The sequence below is a fragment of the Salvelinus alpinus genome, chromosome 10 (assembly GCF_045679555.1).
Source record: "Salvelinus alpinus chromosome 10, SLU_Salpinus.1, whole genome shotgun sequence".
Lineage (NCBI taxonomy): Eukaryota > Metazoa > Chordata > Actinopteri > Salmoniformes > Salmonidae > Salvelinus > Salvelinus alpinus.
The window spans coordinates 59153155-59175544 of record NC_092095.1 but is presented as its reverse complement, the minus strand read 5'-3'; the positions used below and the strand labels follow the sequence as shown (position 1 = coordinate 59175544).

The 22390-nt window shown below is 42.7% G+C and overlaps 2 protein-coding genes across 3 annotated transcripts in view; one reads left to right on the top strand and one right to left on the bottom strand.

Annotated features, from left to right (window-relative positions):
• LOC139532420 (hemicentin-2-like) overlaps positions 1–22390 on the top strand; it is a 231613-nt gene that overhangs the window by 55533 nt on the left and 153690 nt on the right. The window lies entirely within an intron of this gene.
• On the bottom strand, positions 1397–20785 carry LOC139532425 (uncharacterized). The gene is made up of 5 exons (XM_071329983.1): positions 20621–20785; positions 8791–9075; positions 8382–8657; positions 2089–2376; positions 1397–1961 (listed from the first exon to the last, which is right to left on the bottom strand). Exons 1-5 carry the CDS (start codon positions 20685–20687, stop codon positions 1666–1668), a joined length of 1212 nt encoding a protein of 403 aa, XP_071186084.1. The 5' UTR covers positions 20688–20785; the 3' UTR covers positions 1397–1665.

Genomic DNA, 22390 nt, shown 5'->3' with positions numbered 1-22390 from the left:
GGGCAAACTACCTGCCCTCCAGGACACCTACAGCACCCGATGTCATAGGAAGGAAAAAAATATCATCAAGGACAACAACCCTCTGAGCCACACCCTGTTCACCCTGCTACCATCCAGAAGGCGAGGTCAGTACAGGTGCATCAAAGCGGGGACCGAGAGACTGAAAAACAGCTTCTATCTCAAGGCCATCAGACTGTTAAACAGCCATCACTAACACAGAGAGGCTGCTGCCTATACAGACTTGAAATCATTGGTCACTTAAATAAATGGATCACTAGTCACTTTAATAATGTTTACATATGTATCTTGCATTACCTATCCCATATGTATAAACTGTATTTTATACCATCTATGGCATCTTGCCTATGCCAGTCGCTCATTGCTCATCCAAATATTTTTATATTACTAGTCACTTTAATAATGTTTACATATCTTGCATTACACATCCCATATATTATATATACTGTATTTTATACCATCTATGGCATCTTGCCTATGCCGCTCGGTCATTGCTCATCCATATATTTATATGTATATCTTCGATTCCATCCCTTTACTTAGATTTGTATGTATTAGGTAGCTGTTATGGAATTGTTAGATTACTTATTAGATATTACTGCACTGTCAGAACTAGAAGGGGCGGCAGGTAGCCTAGTGGTTAGAGCGTTGGACTTGTAACCGAAAGGTTGCAAGATCGAATCCCTGAGATAAGGTAAAAATCTGTTGTTCTGCCACTGAACAAGGTGACACATTATGAAGACTGACCTACAGCAGGTGGGGCATCTAACCCCTTGTCTTGACTGTAACAGTAGCCTGAACAGTACTGTAAATACAGGTACAACAGGTATCCCCTTCAGGGGGTATAGCTCACTGTTGTTGCTGCTGTTATGTCAATCTGTGATTCAGAAATATGTACATGTACACCATTAACTCGTTTCTATGTGATTGTGATGTACTCTGTTACTATAGATGTGATGTGCTGTCCTTACCTATTATGGTGATAGGAAGCGCTGTGACAAGTAAACCACGGACAACACCGCCAACAACACCAACTGTGGAAGGCTCTGAAAACAAAAATATATACATTTTTGTATTGATATGTTTGTAATGATCGACGCTGGAGACAGGAAGCAGGTACAGGGAGAACATTTAATAAATGACAGACATGAAACAGGACCAGCGTCTGGACAAGGGACAAATGAACATCAATGCAGACACGGGGAACACAGAGGAAACAGACTGATAAAGTGGAGGCAATCAAATAATGATGGAGTTCAGGTGGGTCCAGTGAGGTGCAGGTAAGCGTAACGAAGGGGACAGGTGTGCATAAAGATAGGCAGTCTGGCGCCCTCGATCGCCAGAGAGGGAGAGCGGGCGATGGCGTGACAATGTTGAAATAAATGTAAAATGAATTCAACAGTGCAACATTCAAAATGTCCTACAACACTAGCAGTGTTACTAACACATCAATACATAAGACTGTTTTATTTAACTAAGCAAGTCAGTTAAGAACAAAATCTTATTTTCAATGACGGCCAAGGAACAGTGTTTGTTTAGGGGCAGAACGACAGATTTATTTTTTACCTTGTCATCTCGGGGATTCAATCTTGCAAAATTCGGTTACTAGTCCAACGCTCTAACCACTAGGCTACCTGCCATCACTACTCACCTGACTAGTGTCCACTCACCTGAGACAAACACCTCTCCAACTGGCTCACTGACTTCCCCTTCCCCACTAACAGCGTTCTTCAGCTTGCAGATGTACTTGTAACCATTGGTTGGTTTGCCAGTGTCACTCTTAGAGACAATCAGCTGTTTGTGTATGACCTCCCACGCCCCCTCTCCCACTTTCCAGCTGTAGGTGACGGGTTCAGCATCAGTGGTGTCACCCTCACAGGTCAGAGTGCAGGAGGTTTTGTCTGGGTTACAGGAAGAAGTGATTGTGGGTTTGGGGACTGCCTCTGTAAATAGAGGAAAGAAACAGGAATAATTTGGGAAATGCTTGTGAGGCACTGCACAACAAGCTGTTTCTACATGACCACGCACAAACATACACATATATATGCACACACGCACAGAAACACTTACTGATAACAGATAGTTTATATGTCTTGTCAAGCAGTTTGCTGTTGAACTCCACATAATAAACTCCACTGTCTGTTTTCATCAATCCACTGATTCTCAGCTCTCCAGTATTCTGGTTCAGGGTTGTACGCTCTATGAAGGCAGCATAGATGTCCAGACCACCAAAATCCTGGTCCCACTCTGCCACCTTGTTCCTCCCATGCCTCCATAGGATGCTTGTGATGGGGTGAGGCACTGTGGATTTGTCCGGTGTCAACACCAGCTCACCTCCCACTTGATGATAAAGATCCTCTGGAAAAGCAGAAATTTCATACATGTATCAGAGTATCAATGTATCCAGGGTAATACATTATGGTTAGGGTATAAATATGTAGTCCTAACCCTATTGGCATTGAAAGAGACATTATTATCAACCTTTACTTTTTATGTCTAGAATTCTGCTTGCTGGGTGTATCTGGTCTATGTAGTCTGGCCACGTTGACTAGTGTTCAAATGTTCCACAGATTAAAGTATTTGTCTACACCCTGTTCACTATTATATCACTAGCTAGGTTTCCATCCAATTTACGACTGATATTCATACAAATATTTAAAAATCTGCATGTAACAATGCGCACAATTTCCCACCAGAGAGATGTTTCCCTCAAACTGACTTTTTGCAGATAAAAGGCTGTGCGTGATGACATAGTCCACATAAAAATAACTTTCTGTTAAATTCCTATGCACCAAATGAAAAATACACATTTAAATGGGTTTCCATCGCATTTTCAACTCTACTGATGGTTTGTCACGAACTGCTAAGTTACATAGACTGCGGTGTTACATAGACTGCTGTGTTATCAGTGGCGACCCATCATTCATGGCAGGTGGGGTAGAGCCCTACCTTTTTTGAGCCCCTCCTGTTCAGCTAAAATAAAATGTATATATATATATATATATAAATTATTTGTTGTTGTTGCTTGTTTTGCATGTTATTTTGGCATGAATATGTGTCACATCCGTTCGCAAACAATGTAAAAAAAAAAAATAGAAATCAATGAGTTAATAAAGCCAGATAAAAACATGGTTTCTTTTTTGCTTTCTGAGTAAGGCAGTTCCAGAATACAGGCGTTTCAGCCTAGCTCAATGCTTTCTGTGGTGGTTGGGCAGCCAGCGGAAAATACGGAGCGTAGGTGTTGGTAATGTTCTCTAGTTGCGCCATGATTTGCTCAGTGTTCTGTCACTCATGGGGACACTACGTCACCGCAAAATCTATGGGGAGTGCTCGAAAATTCAATCCCCCTTGTGTGCTGCTATAGAGTTACATTAGATGTGCCCATCCAAGAAAACTCAAGGTCATTGGACACAGATAAAATGACATCAAATCACATTATATCTACCGCAGCTTTGATTGGACTGATAATGTCAACATCATACTTTCAAAATCTTAGCGAACAAGATAGACAAGCAGTCATCATCATGAATCACGTCGACTACCTACTGGCAAATCCTTTTCAATCCCTGTCATATATATATATATATATACAGTGGGGAGAACAAGTATTTGATACACTGCCGATTTTGCAGGTTTTCCTACTTACAAAGCATGTAGAGGTCTGTCATTTTTATCATAGGTACACTTCAACTGTGAGAGACGGAATCTAAAACAAAAGTCCAGAAAATCACATTGTATGATTTTTAAGTAATTAATTTGCATTTTATTGCATGACATAAGTATTTGATCACCTACCAACCAGTAAGAATTCCGGCTCTCACAGACCTGTTAGTTTTTCTTTAAGAAGCCCTCCTGTTCTCCACTCATTACCTGTATTAACTGCACCTGTTTGAACTCATTACCTGTATAAAAGACACCTGTCCACACACTCAATCAAACAGACTCCAACCTCTCCACAATGGCCAAGACCAGAGAGCTGTGTAAGGACATCAGTGATAAAATTGTAGACCAGCACAAGGCTGGGATGGGCTACAGGACAATAGGCAAGCAGCTTGGTGAGAAGGCAACAACTGTTGGCGCAATTATTAGAAAATGGAAGAAGTTCAAGATGACGGTCAATCACCCTCGGTCTGGGGCTCCATGCAAGATCTCACCTCGTGGGGCATCAATGATCATGAGGAAGGTGAGGGATCAGCCCAGAACTACACGGCAGGACCTGGTCAATGACCTGAAGAGAGCTGGGACCACAGTCTCAAAGAAAACCATTAGTAACACACTACGCCGTCATGGATTAAAATCCTGCAGTGCACGCAAGGTCCCCCTGCTCAAGCCAGCGCATGTCCAGGCCCGTCTGAAGTTTGCCAATGACCATCTGGATGATCCAGAGGAGGAATGGGAGAAGGTCATGTAGTCTGATGAGACAAAAATAGAGCTTTTTGGTCTAAACTCCACTCGCCGTGTTTGGAGGAAGAAGAAGGATGAGTACAACCCCAAGAACACCATCCCAACTGTGAAGCATGGAGGTGGAAACATCATTCTTTGGGGATGCTTTTCTGCAAAGGGGACAGGATGACTGCACCGTATTGAGGGGAGGATGGATGGGGCCATGTATCGCGAGATCTTGGCCAACAACCTCCTTCCCTCAGTAAGAACATTGAAGATGGGTCGTGGCTGGGTCTTCCAGCATGACAACGACCCGAAACACACAGCCAGGGCAACTAAGGAGTGGCTCCATAAGAAGCATCTCAAGGTCCTGGAGTGGCCTAGCCAGTCTCCAGACCTGAACCCAATAGAAAATCTTTGGAGGGAGCTGAAAGTCCGTATTGCCCAGCGACAGCCCCGAAACCTGAAGGATCTGGAGAAGGTCTGTATGGAGGAGTGGGCCAAAATTCCTACTGCAGTGTGTGCAAACCTGGTCAAGAACTACAGGAAACGTATGATCTCTGTAATTGCAAACAAAGGTTTCTGTACCAAATATTAAGTTCTGCTTTTCTGATGTATCAAATACTTATGTCATGCAATAAAATGCAAATGAATTACTTAAAAATCATACAATGTGATTTTCTGGATTTTTGTTTTAGATTCCGTCTCTCACAGTTGAAGTGTACCTATGATAAAAATTACAGACCTCTACATGCTTTGTAAGTAGGAAAACCTGCAAAATCGGCAGTGTATCAAATACTTCTTCTCCCCACTGTATGTTTGAGGAATTTTAATTATGGGATTTCTGTTGTTTTGAATTTGGCGCCCTGCAGTTTTACTGGCTGTTGACGAGGTGGGACGCTACCGTCCCACATACCATAGTGAGGTTAAGGCTCTCTTTTCCTATCTTAAAAGGATAAGCATTCGTATGCCATGTGCCAGAACAGGTTGAATACATTGGCCATGCTGTCAATCCATGCTGTCAATCCCTTGGTCTCAACACCAACCTGTGCAATTGGGTCCTGGACTTCCTGACGGCCGCCCCCAGGTGGTGAAGTTAGGAAACAACATCCCCACTTCGCTGATCCTCAACACTGGGGCTCCATAAGGGTGTGTGCACAGCCCCCTCCTGTACTCCCTGTTCACCCACGACTGCGTGGCCAAGCACGCCTCCAACTCAATCATCAAGTTTGCAGACGACAACAGTAGTAGGCTTGATCACCAACAACGACGAGACGGCCTATAGGGCGGAGGCGAGGGCACTCGGAGTATGGTGTCAGGAAAACAACCTGTCACTCAGTCAACAAAACAAAGGAGATGGTCGTGGACTTCAGAAAACAGCAAAGGGAGCACCCCCCATCCATATCGACGGGACAGCAGTGGAGAAGGTGGAAAGATAAGTTCCTTGGCGTACAGATCACGGACAAACTGAAATGGTCCACCCACACAGACAGTGTGGTGAAGAAGGCTGAAGAAATGTGGCTTGTCACCTAAAACCCTCACACACTTTTACAGATGCACAATTGAGAGCATCCTGTTGGGCTGCATAACCGCCTGGTGTGGCAACTGCTCCGCCCACAACCGTAAGGCTCTCCAGAGGGTAGTGAGGTCTGCACAACGCATCACCGGAGGCAAAGTACCTGCCCTCCAGGACAGCTACAGCACCCGATGTCATAGGAAGGCCAAAAATATCATCAAGGACAACAACCACCTGAGCCACACCCTGTTCACCCCGCTACCATCCAGAAGGCGAGATCAGTACAGGTGCATCAAAGCGGGGACCGAGAGACTGAAAAACAGCTTCTGTCTCAAGGCCATCAGACTGTTAAACAGCCATCACTAACATAGAGAGGCTGCTGCCTACACAGACTTGAAATCATTGGTCACTTTAATAAATGGATCACTAGTCACTTTAATAATGTTTACATATCTTGCATTACACATCCCATATATTATATATACTGTATTTTATACCATCTATGGCATCTTGCCTATGTCGCTCGGTCATTGCTCATCCATATATTTATATGTATATATTCGATTCCTTCCCTTTACTTAGATTTGTATGTATTAGGTAGTTGTTATGGAATTGCTAGATTACTTATTAGATATTACTGCACTGTCAGAACTAGAAGGGACGGCTGGTAGCCTAGTGGTTAGAGCGTTGGACTTGTAACTGAAAGGTTGCAAGATCGAATCCCTGAGATAAGGTAAAAATCTGTCGTTCTGCCCCTGAACAAGGCAGTTAACCCACTGTTCCTAGGCTGTCATTGAAAATAAGAATTTGTTCTTAACTGACTTGCCTAGTTTAAAAAAAAAAAGGATAATCATTTCACTACACTCACAATGACATCTGTTAACCATGTGTATGTGACAAATAAAATTTGAGAAGGAATCAAGGACAGAGGAAGCTAAGAGCAAACAATTCAGATTCTACCCATGATTTATTATTAGCAGTTTTCTAACATGATGTTTTATTGACTTGTGTTGTGATGTACTTCAAGTGTGCTTCGATGGCGGGAAGTATTTGCATAAAGTTGAGCTTTCCCCAACTTTTGTCCCACCCTGTTCACGACCCTCGCCCATGCTAGCATCGCCCAACAGTACCCCGCACACTTCGCTTTTCTGCCATTGGAAATTAATGGCTTTCCGTAGTTTCATCACCCATATCGTCTTCAGAGGCACTGTGAGCCTTTTCTTTGAAATATGTTTGTTTGTAACAAACAGCTGTGTAGTATGTTGTTTGTGTCTGTCTTCAGCCTACATGCAGACATGAGCTTTCTGTTAAAGTGAAAGTAAACTTGCCTGTTGAGCCACTCGATTGAAAAAAACAGGATGGGTGTAGCCTATGACAAAGGTAAAATAACCTAGCCAGCGATTTCACATCTAATATCCATTGTAAACTAAACATATTTTTAGGTTACCACAAAGTAATTACCATCCTTTTTGCTGATTAATTCAGATTAGACTAATCCATACTGTGCGGGATCCTATTTGGTGCCTCCCTGTGACTCATTATGAAGACTGACCTACAGCAGGTGGTGCATCTAACCCCTTGTCTTGACTGCAACAGTAGCCTGAACAGTACTGTAAATACAGGTACAACAGGTATCCCCTTCAGGGGGTATAGCTCACTGTTGTTACTGCTGTTATGTCAATCTGTGATTCAGAAATATGTACATGTACACCATTAACCCGTTTCTATGTGCTTGTGATGTACTCTGTTACTATAGATGTGATGTCCTTACCTATTATGGTGATAGGAAGCGCTGTGACAAGTAAACAACGGACAACACCGCCAACAACACCAACTGTGGAAGGCTCTGAAAACAAAAATATATAAATTTTTGTATTGATATGTTTGTAAGAATCGACGCTGGAGACAGGAAGCAGGTACAGGGAGAACATTTAATAAATGACAGACATGAAACAGGACCAGCGTCTGGACAGGGGACAAATGAACATCAATGCAGACACGGGGAACACAGAGGACACAGACTGATAAAGTGGAGGCAATCAAATAATGATGGAGTTCAGGTGTGTCCAATGAGATGCGCGTAACGAAGGGGTCAGGTGTGCGTAAAGATAGGCAGTCTGGCGCCCTCGAGCGCCAGAGAGGGAGAGCGGGAGATGGCGTGACAATGTTGAAAGAAATGTAAAATGAATTCAACAGTGCAACATTCAAAATGTCCTACAACACTAGCAGTGTTACTAACACATCAATACATAAGACTGTTTTATTTAACTAAGCAAGTCAGTTAAGAACAAAATCTTATTTTCAATGACGGCCTAGGAACAGTGTTTGTTTAGGGGCAGAACGACAGATTTATTTTTTACCTTGTCATCTCGGGGATTCAATCTTGCAACCTTCAGTTACTAGTCCAACGCTCTAACCACTAGGCTACCTGCCATCACTACTCACCTGACTAGTGTCCACTCACCTGAGCCAAACACCTCTCCAACTGGCTCACTGACTTCCCCTTCCCCACTACTAACAGCGTTCTTCAGCTTGCAGATGTACTTGTAACCATTGGTTGATTTGCCAGTGTCGCTCTTAGAAACAATCAGCTGTTTGTCTACAACCTCCGATGCTCTCTCTCCCACTTTCCAGCTGTAGGTGACTGGTTCAGCATCAGTGGTGTCACTCTCACAGGTCAGAGTGCAGGAGGTTTGGTTGGCGTTACAGGAAGAAGTGATTGTGGGTTTGGGGACTGCCTCTGTAAATAGAGGAAAGAAACAGGAATAATTTGGGAAAATGCTTGTGAGGCACTACAATACATAACCTGCTGTTTCTACATGACCACACACAAACATACACATATATATGCACACACGCACAGAAACACTTACTGATAACAGATACTTTATATGTCTTGTCAAGCAGTTTGCTGTTGAACTCCACAGAATAAACTCCACTGTCTGTTTTCTTCAATCCACTGATTCTCAGCTCTCCAGTATTCTGGTTCAGGGTTGTACGCTCTTTGAAGGCACTATAGATGTCCAGACCACCAAAATCCTTGTCCCACTCTGCCACCTTTTCCTTCCCATGTTTCCATAGGATGCTTATGATGAAGTCAGGCACTGTGGATTTGTCCGGTGTCAACACCAGCTCACCTTCCACTTGATGATAAAAATCTGGAAAAGCAGACATTTCATACATGTATCAGAGTATCAATGTATCCAGGGTAATACAGTATGGTTAGGGTATAAATATGTAGTCCTAACCCTATTGGCATTGAAAGATACATTATTATCAACCTTTACTGTTTATGTCTAGAATTCTGCTTGCTGGGTGTATCTGGTCTATGTAGTCTGGCCACGTTGACTAGTATGTTCCCCCTCACCACCACCACTGGAGCAGAAATGTATCTAGACTACACTACAGATTAAAGTATTTGTCTACACCCTGTTCACTATTATATCACTAGCTAGGTTTCCATCCAATTTATGACTGATTTTCATACAAATATTTAAAAATCTGCATGTAACAATACGCACAATTTCCCACCAGAGAGATGTTTCCCTCAAACTGACTTTTTGCAGATAAAAGGCTGTGCGTGATGACATAGTCCACATAAAAATTACTTTCTGTTAAATTCCTATGCACCAAATGAAAAATACACATTTAAATGGGTTTCCATCGCATTTCCAACTCTACTGATGGTTTGTCACGAACTGCTAAGTTACATAGACTGCGGTGTTACATAGACTGCTGTGTTATCAGTGGCGACCCATCATTCATGGCAGGTGGGGTAGAGCCCTACCTTTTTTGAGCCCCTCCTGTTCAGCTAAAATAAAATGTATATATATATATATATATAAATTATTTGTTGTTGTTGCTTGTTTTGCATGTTATTTTGGCATGAATATGTGTCACATCCGTTCGCAAACAATGTAAAAAAAAAAATAGAAATCAATGAGTTAATAAAGCCGGATAAAAACATGGTTTATTTTTTGCTTTCTTGAGTAAGGCAGTTCCAGAATACAGGCGTTTCAGCCTAGCTCAATGCTTTCTGTGGTGGTTGGGCAGCCAGCGGAAAATACGGAGCGTAGGTGTTGGTAATGTTCTCTAGTTGCGCCATGATTTGCTCAGTGTTCTGTCACTCATGGGGACACTACGTCACCGCAAAATCTATGGGGAGTGCCTGAAAATTCAATCCCCCTTGTGTGCTGCTATAGAGTTACATTAGATGTGCCCATCCAAGAAAACTCAAGGTCATTGGACACAGATAAAATGACATCAAATCACATTATATCTACCGCAGTTTTGATTGGACTGATAATGTCAACATCATACTTTCAAAATCTTAGCGAACAAGATAGACAAGCAGTCATCATCATGAATCACGTCGACTACCTACTGGCAAATCCTTTTCAATCCCTGTCATATATTTATATATATATATATATACAGTTGAAGTTGGAAGTTTACATACACTTAGGTTGGAGTCATTAAAACTTGTTTTTCAACCACTCCACACATTTCTTGTTAACAAACTATAGTTACGGCAAGTCGGTTAGGACATCTACTTTGTGCATGACAAGTAATTTTTCCATCAACTGTTTACAGATTATTTCACTGTATCACAATTCCAGTGGGTCAGAAGTTTACATACACCGAGTTGACTGTGCCTTTGAACAGCTTGGAAAGTTCCACAAAATATCTTGACTTTAGAAGCTTCTGATAGGCTAATTGACATCATTTGAGTCAATTGGAGGTGTACCTGTGGATGTATTTCAAGGCCTACCTTCAAACTCAGTGCCTCTTTGCTTGAAATCATGGGGAAATAAAAAGAAAACAGCCAAGACTTCAGAAAAAAAATTGTAGACCTCCACAAGTCTGGTTCATCCTTGGGAGCAATTTCCAAATGCCTGAAGGTACCACGTTCATCTGTACAAATAATAGTACGCAAGTACAAACAAAATGGGACCACGCAGCCGTCATACCGTTCAGGATGGAGACGCGTTCTGTCTCCTAGAGATGAATGTACTTTGGTGCGAAAAGTGCAAACCAATCCCAGAACAACAGCAAAGGACCTTGTGAAGATGCTGGAGGAAACAGGTACAAAAGTATCTATATCCACAGTAAAACGAGTCCTATATCAACATAACCTGAAAGGCCGCTCAGCAAGGAAGAAGCCACTGCTCCAATACCGCCATGAAAAAGCCAGACTACGATTTGCAACTGCATATGGGGACAAAGATCGTACTTTTTGGAGAAATGTCCTCTGGTCTGATGAAAAAAAAATAGAACTGTTTGGCAATAATGACCATATTGTTTTTATTTACTTTTCTGCACACCAGTATCACTACTTGCACATCATCATCTGCTCATCTATCACTCCAGTGTTAATCCACTAAATTGTAATTACTTTGCTACTATGGCCTATTTATTGCCTTACCTCCTCATGCCATTTGCACACATATATGTAAACTTTCTTTTTTTCTATTGTGTTATTGACTGTAAGCTTGTTTATTCCATGTGTAACTCTGTGTTGTTGTTTGTGTCGCACTGCTTTGCTTTATCTTGGCCAGGTTGCAGTTGTAAATGAGAACTTGTTCTCAACTAGCTTACCTGGTTAAACGTGAAAAAAAAAAAAATTGGAGGATAAAGGGGGAGGCTTGCAAACTGAAGAGGACCATCCCAACCGTGAAGCAACATCAAGACATCAGTCAGGAAGTTAAAGCTTTGTCGCAAATGCGTCTTCCAATTGGACAATGATCCCAAGCATACTTCCAAAGTTGTGGCAAAATGGCTTAAGGACAAAAAAGTCAAGGTATTGGAGTGGCCATCACATGTGCGAGCAAGGAGGCCTACAAACCTGACTCAGTTACACCAGCTCTGTCAGGAGGAATGGGAAAAATTCACCCAACTTATTGTGGGAAGCTTGTGGAAGGCTACCCGAAATGTTTGACCCAAGTTAAACATTTTAAAGGCAATGCTACCAAATACGAATTGTAAATGTAAACTTCTGACCCACTGGGAATGTGATGAAAGAAATAAAAGCTGAAATTCTCTATATTCTCTATATTCTCTATATTCTCTATATTATTCTGACATTTCACATTCTTAAAATAAAGTGGTGATCCTAACTGACTTAAGATAGGGAATCTTTACCTGTATTAAATGTCAGGAATTGTGAAAAACTGAGTTTAAATGTATTTGGCTAAGGTGTATGTAAACTTCTGACTGCAACTGTATATATATATATAAATAAATAAATAAATAAATAAATAAATAAATAATACATAAAACATGTCGGTGCTCATCGGCCAAACATTACCCAACAAGTTGGAAATCGCAAATTCAACAATGAGTGGTTTGGAAGGAATCAGCGGCTAACTGCAAGTTTTGCACCGTGATCACTAGCCTGCTATTCAATGGAGTGGGTGTGTGGTCCAAGTCTGGGTTTAAGGGTCTCTTTTCCCATCTTAAAAGGATAAACAGAATTTGCCCACAAGGACTGCCGCGCCACCTTCCTGTTCAAGTGAGCACTGCACAACAAGGTGAGACCAAAAATGTCTTGTATGCTGCCTGGGAGATATGTATACTGTAGCTAAGAAAGTAATACTAAATGTATGTTGTGTAGTAAGCTGTTAGTAGCCCATGTGCCTCACCCTAATAATTTGGTCCCTTTCCCCCTCATAACTTAGCCTACTGTTCTGACTTGGTGGTGCACATCTAGCCCATAGCCTGTTTAAGAGAAATGTAATCATCGAATATTGTAAGAGCTTTCCTTGTCAGCCCCATTTATTTACGCTACGGTTCTGACTTGGTATACAGGGAGAATACTGTAAGAACGGCCCATGTTCTGAAGTGCTTGAACATATAGCTACATTGACTAAGTCCGTCCGAGCTCGCTCGTTGATGTCTTACTTGAAATTACGAATTGCCTCTTCCACCATGGATTCACTCCATGGTGCTGAACAGAAAGTTCTGCTGTTGGGACAGCTTTATGTCGGCCCTAACAGTTTGTGGGCACTGTTTGTCACTGTTATAGTGCAATTAATGTATTGTGTAGTGGCTTTGCATCTAAAAAATGTTTGTTTGCCCCACCCAGATTTCCGTGTTACACAGACTGCTGTGTTAAAAAGCAAATGTGCCTAATCTGGTTTTGGCACATGTGCTCTAGCCAACAGCTCGCAGCTACAGTGGGGCTAAACTATCTACATTATGGATAAAAGTGATATTTCTTGTATTTGTCAAACAAATGCAAAGCATCGATCATCATGTCACCAGAATAAGACCATCAATATTTATTGGAAAGGAGCATCAAACTCATCACCTTGCACTTTCACCACCCTGTGAAGTTCATCATAATTAATTTAATCTGTAGCTTAATAAACTGTATGCTTTCCCGAGTCTTAGTGGGAGGGCCACGCAACATATAACACGACTCCAAGTTCATGATGGTTATTATATCAATATTTGCCATAAAGCAGGGAAGGCATGGGGGTCCTGGCCCACCCTACCATTCCTCCACGCCCGTCCAAATAAAATATTGAAATATCGATCATTTATTTGACCGAGACGCGAGCCAACAGATTGATGAGCAAATCGGGCCGGAAAGGTAGCCTAGCGGTTAGAGCGTTGGGCCAGGAACCGAATCCCAGAGCTGACAAGGTAAAAAAAAAATCTGTTGTTCTGCGGCTGCTCCTGAACAAGGCAGTTAACCCACTGTTCCCCGGTAGGATGTCATTGTAAATAAGAGGGGCACTGTTTCTCTCGCTAGTTTCAGCAGAGAGTTAGGTGAATAAAGAGTGCTCACTCTTGCCAAAATCTGTCCTGAATAAACCCAATGTGTTTGCATGGGCATAATATGCAGACCTAAGCCTGTTGCCTGCATTCCTGCCTTTGGGACAGTAACTCGCATTGTTAGGGTGGAGACATGAGCGTCTGGGGTGGCAGGTAGCCTAGTGGTTAGAGTGTTGGGGAAGTAACTGAAAAGTTGCTGTATCAAATTCCTGAGCTGACAAGGTAAAAATCTTTGCTTCTGCCCCTGAACAAGGCAGTTAACCCACTGTTGGCTGTCATTGTAAATAAGAATTTGTTCTTAACTAACTTGCCAACTTAAATCTGGTCATTATATATATATATATATATATATATATATATATATATATATATATATATATATATATATATATACACACATACTGCTCAAAAAAATAAAGGGAACACTAAAATAACACATCCTAGATCTAAATGAATGAACTATTCTTATTAAATACTTTTTTCGTTACATAGTTGAATGTGCTGACAACAAAATCACACAAAAATGATCAATGGAAATCAAATTTATCAACCCATGGAGGTCTGGATTTGGAGTCACACTCAAAATTAAAGTGGAAAACCACACTACAGGCTGATCCAACTTTGATGTAATGTCCTTAGAACAAGTCAAAATGAGGCTCAGTAGTGTGTGTGGCCTCCATGTGCCTGTATGACCTCCCTTCAACGCCTGGGCATGCTCCTGATGAGGTGGCGGATGGTCTCCTGAGGGATCTCCTCCCAGGCGTTGGTGGATGGAGCGAGACATGATGTCCCAGATGTGCTCAATTGGATTCAGGTCTGGGGAACGGGCGGGCCAGTCCATAGCATCAATGCCTTCCTCTTGCAGGAACTGCTGACACACTCCAGCCACATGAGGTCTAGCATTGTCTTGCATTAGGAGGAACCCAGGGCCAACCGCACCAGCATATGGTCTCAGAAGGGGTCTGAGGATCTCATCTCGGTACCTAATGGCAGTCAGGCTACCTCTGGCGAGCACATGGAGGGCTGTGCGGCCCCCCCAAAGAGATGCCACCCCACACCATGACTGACCCACCGCCAAACCGGTCATGCTGGAGGATGTTGCAGGCAGCAGAACGTTCTCCACGGCGTCTCCAGACTCTGTCACGTCTGTCACGTGCTCAGTGTGAACCTGCTTTCATCTGTGAAGAGCACAGGGCGCCAGTGGCGAATTTGCCAATCTTGGTGTTCTCTGGCAAATGCCAAACGTCCTGCACGGTGTTGGGCTGTAAGCACAACCCCCACCTGTGGACGTCGGGCCCTCATACCACCCTCATGGAGTCTGTTTCTGACCGTTTGAGCAGACACATGCACATTTGTGGCCTGCTGGAGGTCATTTTGCAGGGCTCTGGCAGTGCTCCTCCTTGCACAAAGGCGGAGGTAGCGGTCCTGCTGCTGGGTTGTTGCCCTCCTACGGCCTCCTCCACGTCTCCTGATGTACTGGCCTGTCTCCTGGTAGCGCCTCCATGCTCTGGACACTACGCTGACAGACACAGCAAACCTTCTTGCCACAGCTCGCATTGATGTGCCATCCTGGATGAGCTGCACTACCTGAGCCACTTGTGTGGGTTGTAGACTCCGTCTCATGCTACCACTAGAGTGAAAGCACCGCCAGCATTCAAAAGTGACCAAAACATCAGCCAGGAAGCATAGGAACTGAGAAGTGGTCTGTGGTCACCACCTGCAGAACCACTCCTTTATTGGGGGTGTCTTGCTAATTGCCTATAATTTCCACCTTTTGTCTATTCCATTTGCACAACAGCATGTGAAATTTATTGTCAATCAGTGTTGCTTCCTAAGTGGACAGTTTGATTTCACAGAAGTGTGATTGACTTGGAGTTACATTGTGTTGTTTAAGTGTTCCCTTTATTTTTTTGAGCAGTGTATATACCCATTGTTCATGATAATCAAAGATTATGATGTCATGTTGTAGGCTAGGCTATACAATTAGCCAGTGCTTAATTTGAGTTTTGTTCTGGAACCTATTTGGCCAGAATTAACGTGGAAATGGAATTGACGTGGAAATGGAATTAATGTGGAAATGTGAGCAGCATTTCATATTCCTAGTTGAATTAGTTAGGGAGCGTAAACAAAGTACAAACTTTTTTTACATTCAAATTTCAATAGCTCCTTGGTCATGACCTCAACCAAGGTTCAGAATGTCCACTGACTATCCTTCTATATTGCACACCCTTTTGTTTGTCCCTTTTCATCGCAGGTGATTTTATATTAATTTCTTTACATTTTACATTTCAAAAGCTCCTTGGTCATGTGACCTACTGACCTCAAACAAGGTTCAGAATGTACACTCAGTGGGTTTACACATTGCTCACCCTTTAGTTTGTCCATTTTAATCTCAAATGATTTTACATGAAATTTTCCGTGGGATGTTCAAAGTTTCTGATATTTTTTTTATAACCCAACCCTGATCTGTACTCCACAACTTTCTCCCTGACCTGTTTGGCAAGCTCCTTGGTCTTCATGGTGGCCCTTGCTTGATGGTGCCCCTTGCTTAGTGGTGTTGCAGACTCTGGGGCCTTTCAGAAAAGGTGTATATATACTGAGATCATATGACAGATCATGTGATACTTAGATTGCACACAGGTGGACTTTTTTAGAACGAATTATGTGACTTCTCTAGGTAATTGATTGCACCAGATCTTATTTAGGGGCTTCATAGCAGAGGGGGTGCATGCACCACTTTTCTGTTTTACATTTTTTGAAACAAGTAATTTTTTTCATTTCACTTCACCAATTTGGACTATTTTGTCTATGTCCATTACATGAAATCAAAATGAAAATCCATTTAAATTACAGGTTGTAATGCAACAAAATAGGAAAAATGCCAACGGGGATGAATACTTTTGCAAGGCACTGTACCCCTGACCTCTCAATAACATCTACAGGACCAGGCCCATTGTATACATCTACCTACCCCCATCCTCTGAAGTCTGACCCCTCAACCCTGTGAAACTACAGCTACAGAGCCTGTGATCTAAACCTGTACCTTGTCCCTGTGTCCAGGGTTTGTTGTTCCTCGTTCCTCTCTGCAAGTACTTACCCTGCAAGGAACCCCCCTCCCCAACCCCATCAAATCACATCACTTTTTATTTTAATTTTATCCCCTTTTCTCGTGGTATCCAATCGCTAGTAATTACTATCTTGTCTCATCGCTACAACTCCCGTACGGGCTCGGGAGAGACGAAGGTCGAAAGCCACGCGTCCTCCGAAGCACAACCCAACCAAGCCGCACTGCTTCTTAACACAGCGCGCCTCCAACCCGGAAGCCAGCCGCACCAATGTGTCGGAGGAAACACCGTGCACCTGGCCCCCTTGGTTAGCACGCACTGCGCCCGGCCCGCCACAGGAGTCGCTGGAGCGCGATGAGACAAGGATATCCCTACCGGCCAAACCCTCCCTAACCCAGACGACGCTAGGCCAATTGTGCGTCGCCCCACGGACCTCCCGGTCGCGGCCGGCTGCGACAGAGCCTGGGCGCGAACCCAGAGACTCTGGTGGCGCAGCTAGCACTGCGATGCAGTGCCCTAGACCACTGCGCCACCCGGGAGGCCCTCATCACATTTTATTTGTCACATGCGCCGAAAGCAACAGGTGTAGACCTTACTGTGAAATGCTTAATTACAAGCCCTTAACCAACAATGCAGTTCAAGAAATAGAGTCAAGAAAATATTTACTAAATAAAGTAAAGTTTAAAAAAAGAAAAGAAAATGATATAACAATAATGAGGCTACATACAGGGGGTACCGGTACCGAGTCGATGTGCGGGGTACAGGTTAGTCCAGGTCATTTGTACATGGATCATGAAACTTCCCTGTGAGCCCTGTCCTGTATGGGTCCTATTGGTGAACCTGTCCTGTATGGGTCCTATTGGTCAACCTGTCCTGTATGGGGTGATGCTATTGGTCATGTGTGTCATGTGTCTCTGTTGCTTGGCTCTGTGCTATCATCATAGTGATTTGGTTAAGATCGGATAATAACAGCCTTCCGTGTGTGTGTGTGTGTGTGTGTGTGTGTGTGTCCATAGGAGTATAAGCGTAAGCAGATTGAGGAACAACGTCAAGCCGAGAGACTACAGAGACAGTTACAACAGGAGGTAACACTTGGTTGTTATGATGATGTCATATAACAATGTTGTTGAATAATTGAAGAGATGGTAAACTGTTGTCTATTTGTTTTGTAGAGAGCCTACCTGGTGTCTCTACAGCAGCAGCAACAACAACAACAAAACCAAGATGGCCGACCAGGCGAGAAGAAACCGCTGTATCACTATAAAGACTCAGCTAGTCCTACTGACAAACCTGCATGGGCTAAAGAGGTACACACACACACAGGCCAGGTGTCTACACTGATAGTTTCTACAGACAGAAGCAGAAGGGTTCGAGAGAAGATGCTGGAGAGACTCTGGTCTCTGGACAACATTCATAACTGAAGTTCATGAGTACAGTCTCAGTCGAACTACAACATTGTCTGTATAGTGGTGCATACAGCATGGATTGGAACAAGATATTGTGTTCTTCTGTTACAGTTCTCGTGTGTGTTTTATATTTGATGTGTGTGTTTGAAGAGTGTGCATGTGTGAATTGGTCTGTCCACTCACCCCGCCCATTCCTCAGACAAAGCCACTCCTTCATCCTCCATTCCCTGCCACGCCAACCCCCCTCGCCGAGCCCCCTCCGACCCCACCCGCCCACCTCACATCCGTATCTCCCTGGAGACCAGTGATCTAGTAGATCCCGTTCTGAAACAGGAGATCAGCCAGCAGGTTAGAGAGATGAGAGCTCAGAATGCCGGTCAGAGGGTGTTCAGACAGAAAGAAGATGCAATACCGGAGCCAACCACCAGGGGTACAACAACCGGGGTCCAAAAGGGCCTAGCCGAGCCGGTCAGAAGGCTGGTCAGCAAGACCGAGGGAGCAGTCCCAGACCTAAACACCAAGGGCCTCAGCACAACCCCAACCAGGGGCCACAGCATAATGGGAAGGGGCAACAGGCTTGCTTTAACCGAGGCTCCAGCCCTAACCAAGCCCCAAAAGAGAGCCCCATCTCTAATCCCCAAGCCCCTAACAAAGAGGCCCTCAATGGGCCGTACCCATATCCACAGCAGGTCTCCAAGGTGAACAGCCTCTGGCATGTTAGAACAATGTAGGTAAGGGAAGACGGAAAAGTCAGATCCCCTTTGGAGGGCTCCTCCAACCCCTACTCTGTGTGTCACCTGTTTGAGGGAGACTCTCCAACGGAGAGTGAACGCCTCTAAGTCAGAATCCCCCCTAAACGTAACGATACCGTAGCGCCACGGATCTTCGGTTGGCCCGGGATAGCCTGCCTCTTTTGGCAGGTGAGTAGAGCCATTCGTGATGGGGTTGGGGTGCGGCCGGATGAGTTGCCGCCCCTCTCCTGATGCGCACTGCATGTTTGTGTGCAATATAGAAGGGTAGTCAATGTACTTTCTGAACCTTGGTTGAGGTCAGTAGGTCACATGACCAAGGAGCTATTGAAATTAGAAAGTTTGAAGAATTCATGTAAAATCGTGTGAGAAGAAAATGGACTAACTAAATGGTGTGCAATGTGTAGGCCAGCTGTGTACATTATGAACCTTGTTTGAGGTGTGTGGGTCACATAAACAAGGCGCTATTGAATTTCAAAAATTCAAAAAATAATTTTAAATAGTGCCAAATGTAAATCAACAAAAACAAGTGTGTGCAATATGTGTCTCTGCCATCAGGTTAGCTAGAACCAGTTTGGAACGTTTTAGGAGTAATGGTTAAAGGGCTATTGAAATGTGTAACATTTGATTTGTCACTATGTTGACGGTCCCTAACTGCTGTTGGTGGAAGCAAGGAAAACTACAGGCGAATATCCAACCTGAAACTGTTTTTACCTCCGTAAAAAAACTTTATGTGAAAAAGTAGATTTTCAGCCCGGGCCTCCTAAGAGTTGATTCGGGTTGGGGTTATGGTTTGCGTAACATTGTAACCTATGTTTGAGACCAACGCGTGGCGGTGGCTGTGTGAGAAGCGTGCCAGTATATTTCACATAACTACGCCTGGCAACGCCTGGCAAATCTGTCAATATATTAACAGCATGCTAACAAAACATTCATTTCGCAATATTTTATATACAATCGAGGGAAAACACAGATTGGATAGCAAATTGCTCCTGCTGAAAAAAGAAGACTTTATGATATGGGCTACCAAAATATTTAATCAAATTCCAAATATTGTTTTACAAAAGACAGAGACGGGCTTTTGGCAGGAGCGCATCGGCCATCACCAGCAAGTGAGCTGCGCATCATTGGGTGAGTCAGTGAAACTGGAAAGCATTTTTAGGACTATAATTTCCTCATCACATTGTAACATACAATATGTGTCTCTACACACTATTGATGGATTCAAGACAATGTCGTTTTTATTGATCTCAGATTCTCAGTTTGTCCGTGTCAAAGTAGCCTGCCATTTCAATTACTTGTGCGGTATTAAAAATATTCTACCAAAGTCTCCAGTCATGTAAAATGACATAGAATTGCATGAAATGTGTTTATAAAAGGCGAGATTTTCCCCAGACGATAGGCTACTAAACATTTTCCCAACGTGTGCAACTTCTGTAAGCGCCTGTACTCTACTGCTCAATGCCACTACGCAAAGGCCATAATATGCATGGAATGCTTTATTATAAATATATGTTTTTCCCCTCATGCGTTCCGGTACCTCAGAACACCTCAGGTTACCCCCTCTCGCGCTCATTTTTTGTTCCAGAACCTGCCGATTTATAAATTAAGTACAGCAATTAGCACAAAATAGCAAACAAATAGCCTAACAATTATTAGGTAGAGCAAATGCTACGTTCAGCCCCGCCAGTCGGTTCAACTTACCTCCGGAGACCACCGTTCGCGCCAGACAAAGCCAGAAGCATAATCTGATGAGCGTTAGTTTGGGCATATTTGCTAGGTAGTTTGTTTAGATAATAAATAAAAGTTACAATGAGATATGTTTAAACACTGTTTGGTTCATAGCCTAGCCTAGTTTTCTGGTCTTTATTTCCTGAGGTTGTGAAACTTAAAGTAAAATGTGGTTAGCTCCTCCCTATGCATGAGTCCTGACCTCTTGGTGCAAAATAAAATTGCGTTCCATTTGACTTGTAAATAATGTTTAATAGCTGCAATACAATCACACTGTATACCAACACATTGCATTATGTTTATTTGCTATAATAATACAATTATAACCACTTCTGGAATATTCCTGGCTGTAGTCCTTACCCATACCTGGTCTTTGGCACCACCCTATGTGTATGATTAGCTACAATGCACATAATTACATATATAATTTAGAATTGATAGGATCCCTGTGCTATAATGTAACAAAGGTTGGCAATACTGTAATATTCAAAGGTAACTTAATAACTATAGTTCATTTAACTTTTACTTGGTACTCATCCCGGATCCGGGAGCACCCTCATCAGTAAAAAAGCTGACTAGCATAGCCTAGCATAGCGCCACAAGTAAATACTAGCATCTAAATATCATGAAATCACAAGTCCAAGACACCAGATGAAAGATACATCTTGTGAATCCAGCCATAATTTCTGATTTTTTAAATGTTTTACAGGGAAGACAAAATATGTATTTCTATTAGCTAACCACGATAGCAAAAGACCCAACTTTTTTTTCTCCACCATTTTTTTACTGCATAGGTAGCTATCACAAATTCGACCAAATAAAGATATAGTCATTAACCAAGAAACAACTTCATCAGATGACAGTCTGATAACATATTTATTGTATAGCATATGTTTTGTTCGAAAAATGTGCATATTTCAGGTATAAATCATAGTTTTACATTGCAGCCACCATCACAACTCTCACCAAAGCAACTAGAATAACTACAGAGAGCAACGTGAATTACCTAAATACTCATCATAAAACATTTATGAAAAATACACAGCGTACAGCAAATGAAAGACAAAGATCTTGTGAATCCAGCCAATATTTCAGATCTTTTAAGTGTTTTACAGCGAAAACACAATATAGCATTATATTAGCTTACTACAATAGCCAACCACACAGCAGCATTGATTCATGCACGTTAGCGATAGCGAATAAACCAGCAAAAGATTACATTTTTCACTAACCTTCTCAAAACATCAGATGACAGTCCTATAACATCATATTACACAATACATATATGGTTTGTTCGAAAATGTGCATATTTAGCGGCACAAATCGTGGTTATACAATGAGAATAGTAGCCAAGCTGCAAACAAAATGTCGGGAGAAATCTTGGGAGAGGCACCTAATCTAATCAATAACTAATCATTAACTTGACTAAAAAATACAGGTTGGACAGCAAATGAAAGATACATTAGTTCTTAATGCAACCGCTGTGTTAGATTTTTAAAATTAACGTTACTACGACATACAGCGTGTGTTAAAGCGAGACCGCACCGAAATTAATGGCGGAATAATAGTTTAACATTTTTCAACAGAACAACGAATTAACATCATAAATAGTTCTTACTATTTGATGAGCTTCCATCAGAATCTTGTGCAAGTTGTCCTTTGTCCAGAAGAATCGTTGCTCGGTTGTAGATTGTCGTCTTCAACTTTGGAATTAGCAGCAAACATTAGCCATGTGGCGAAGAC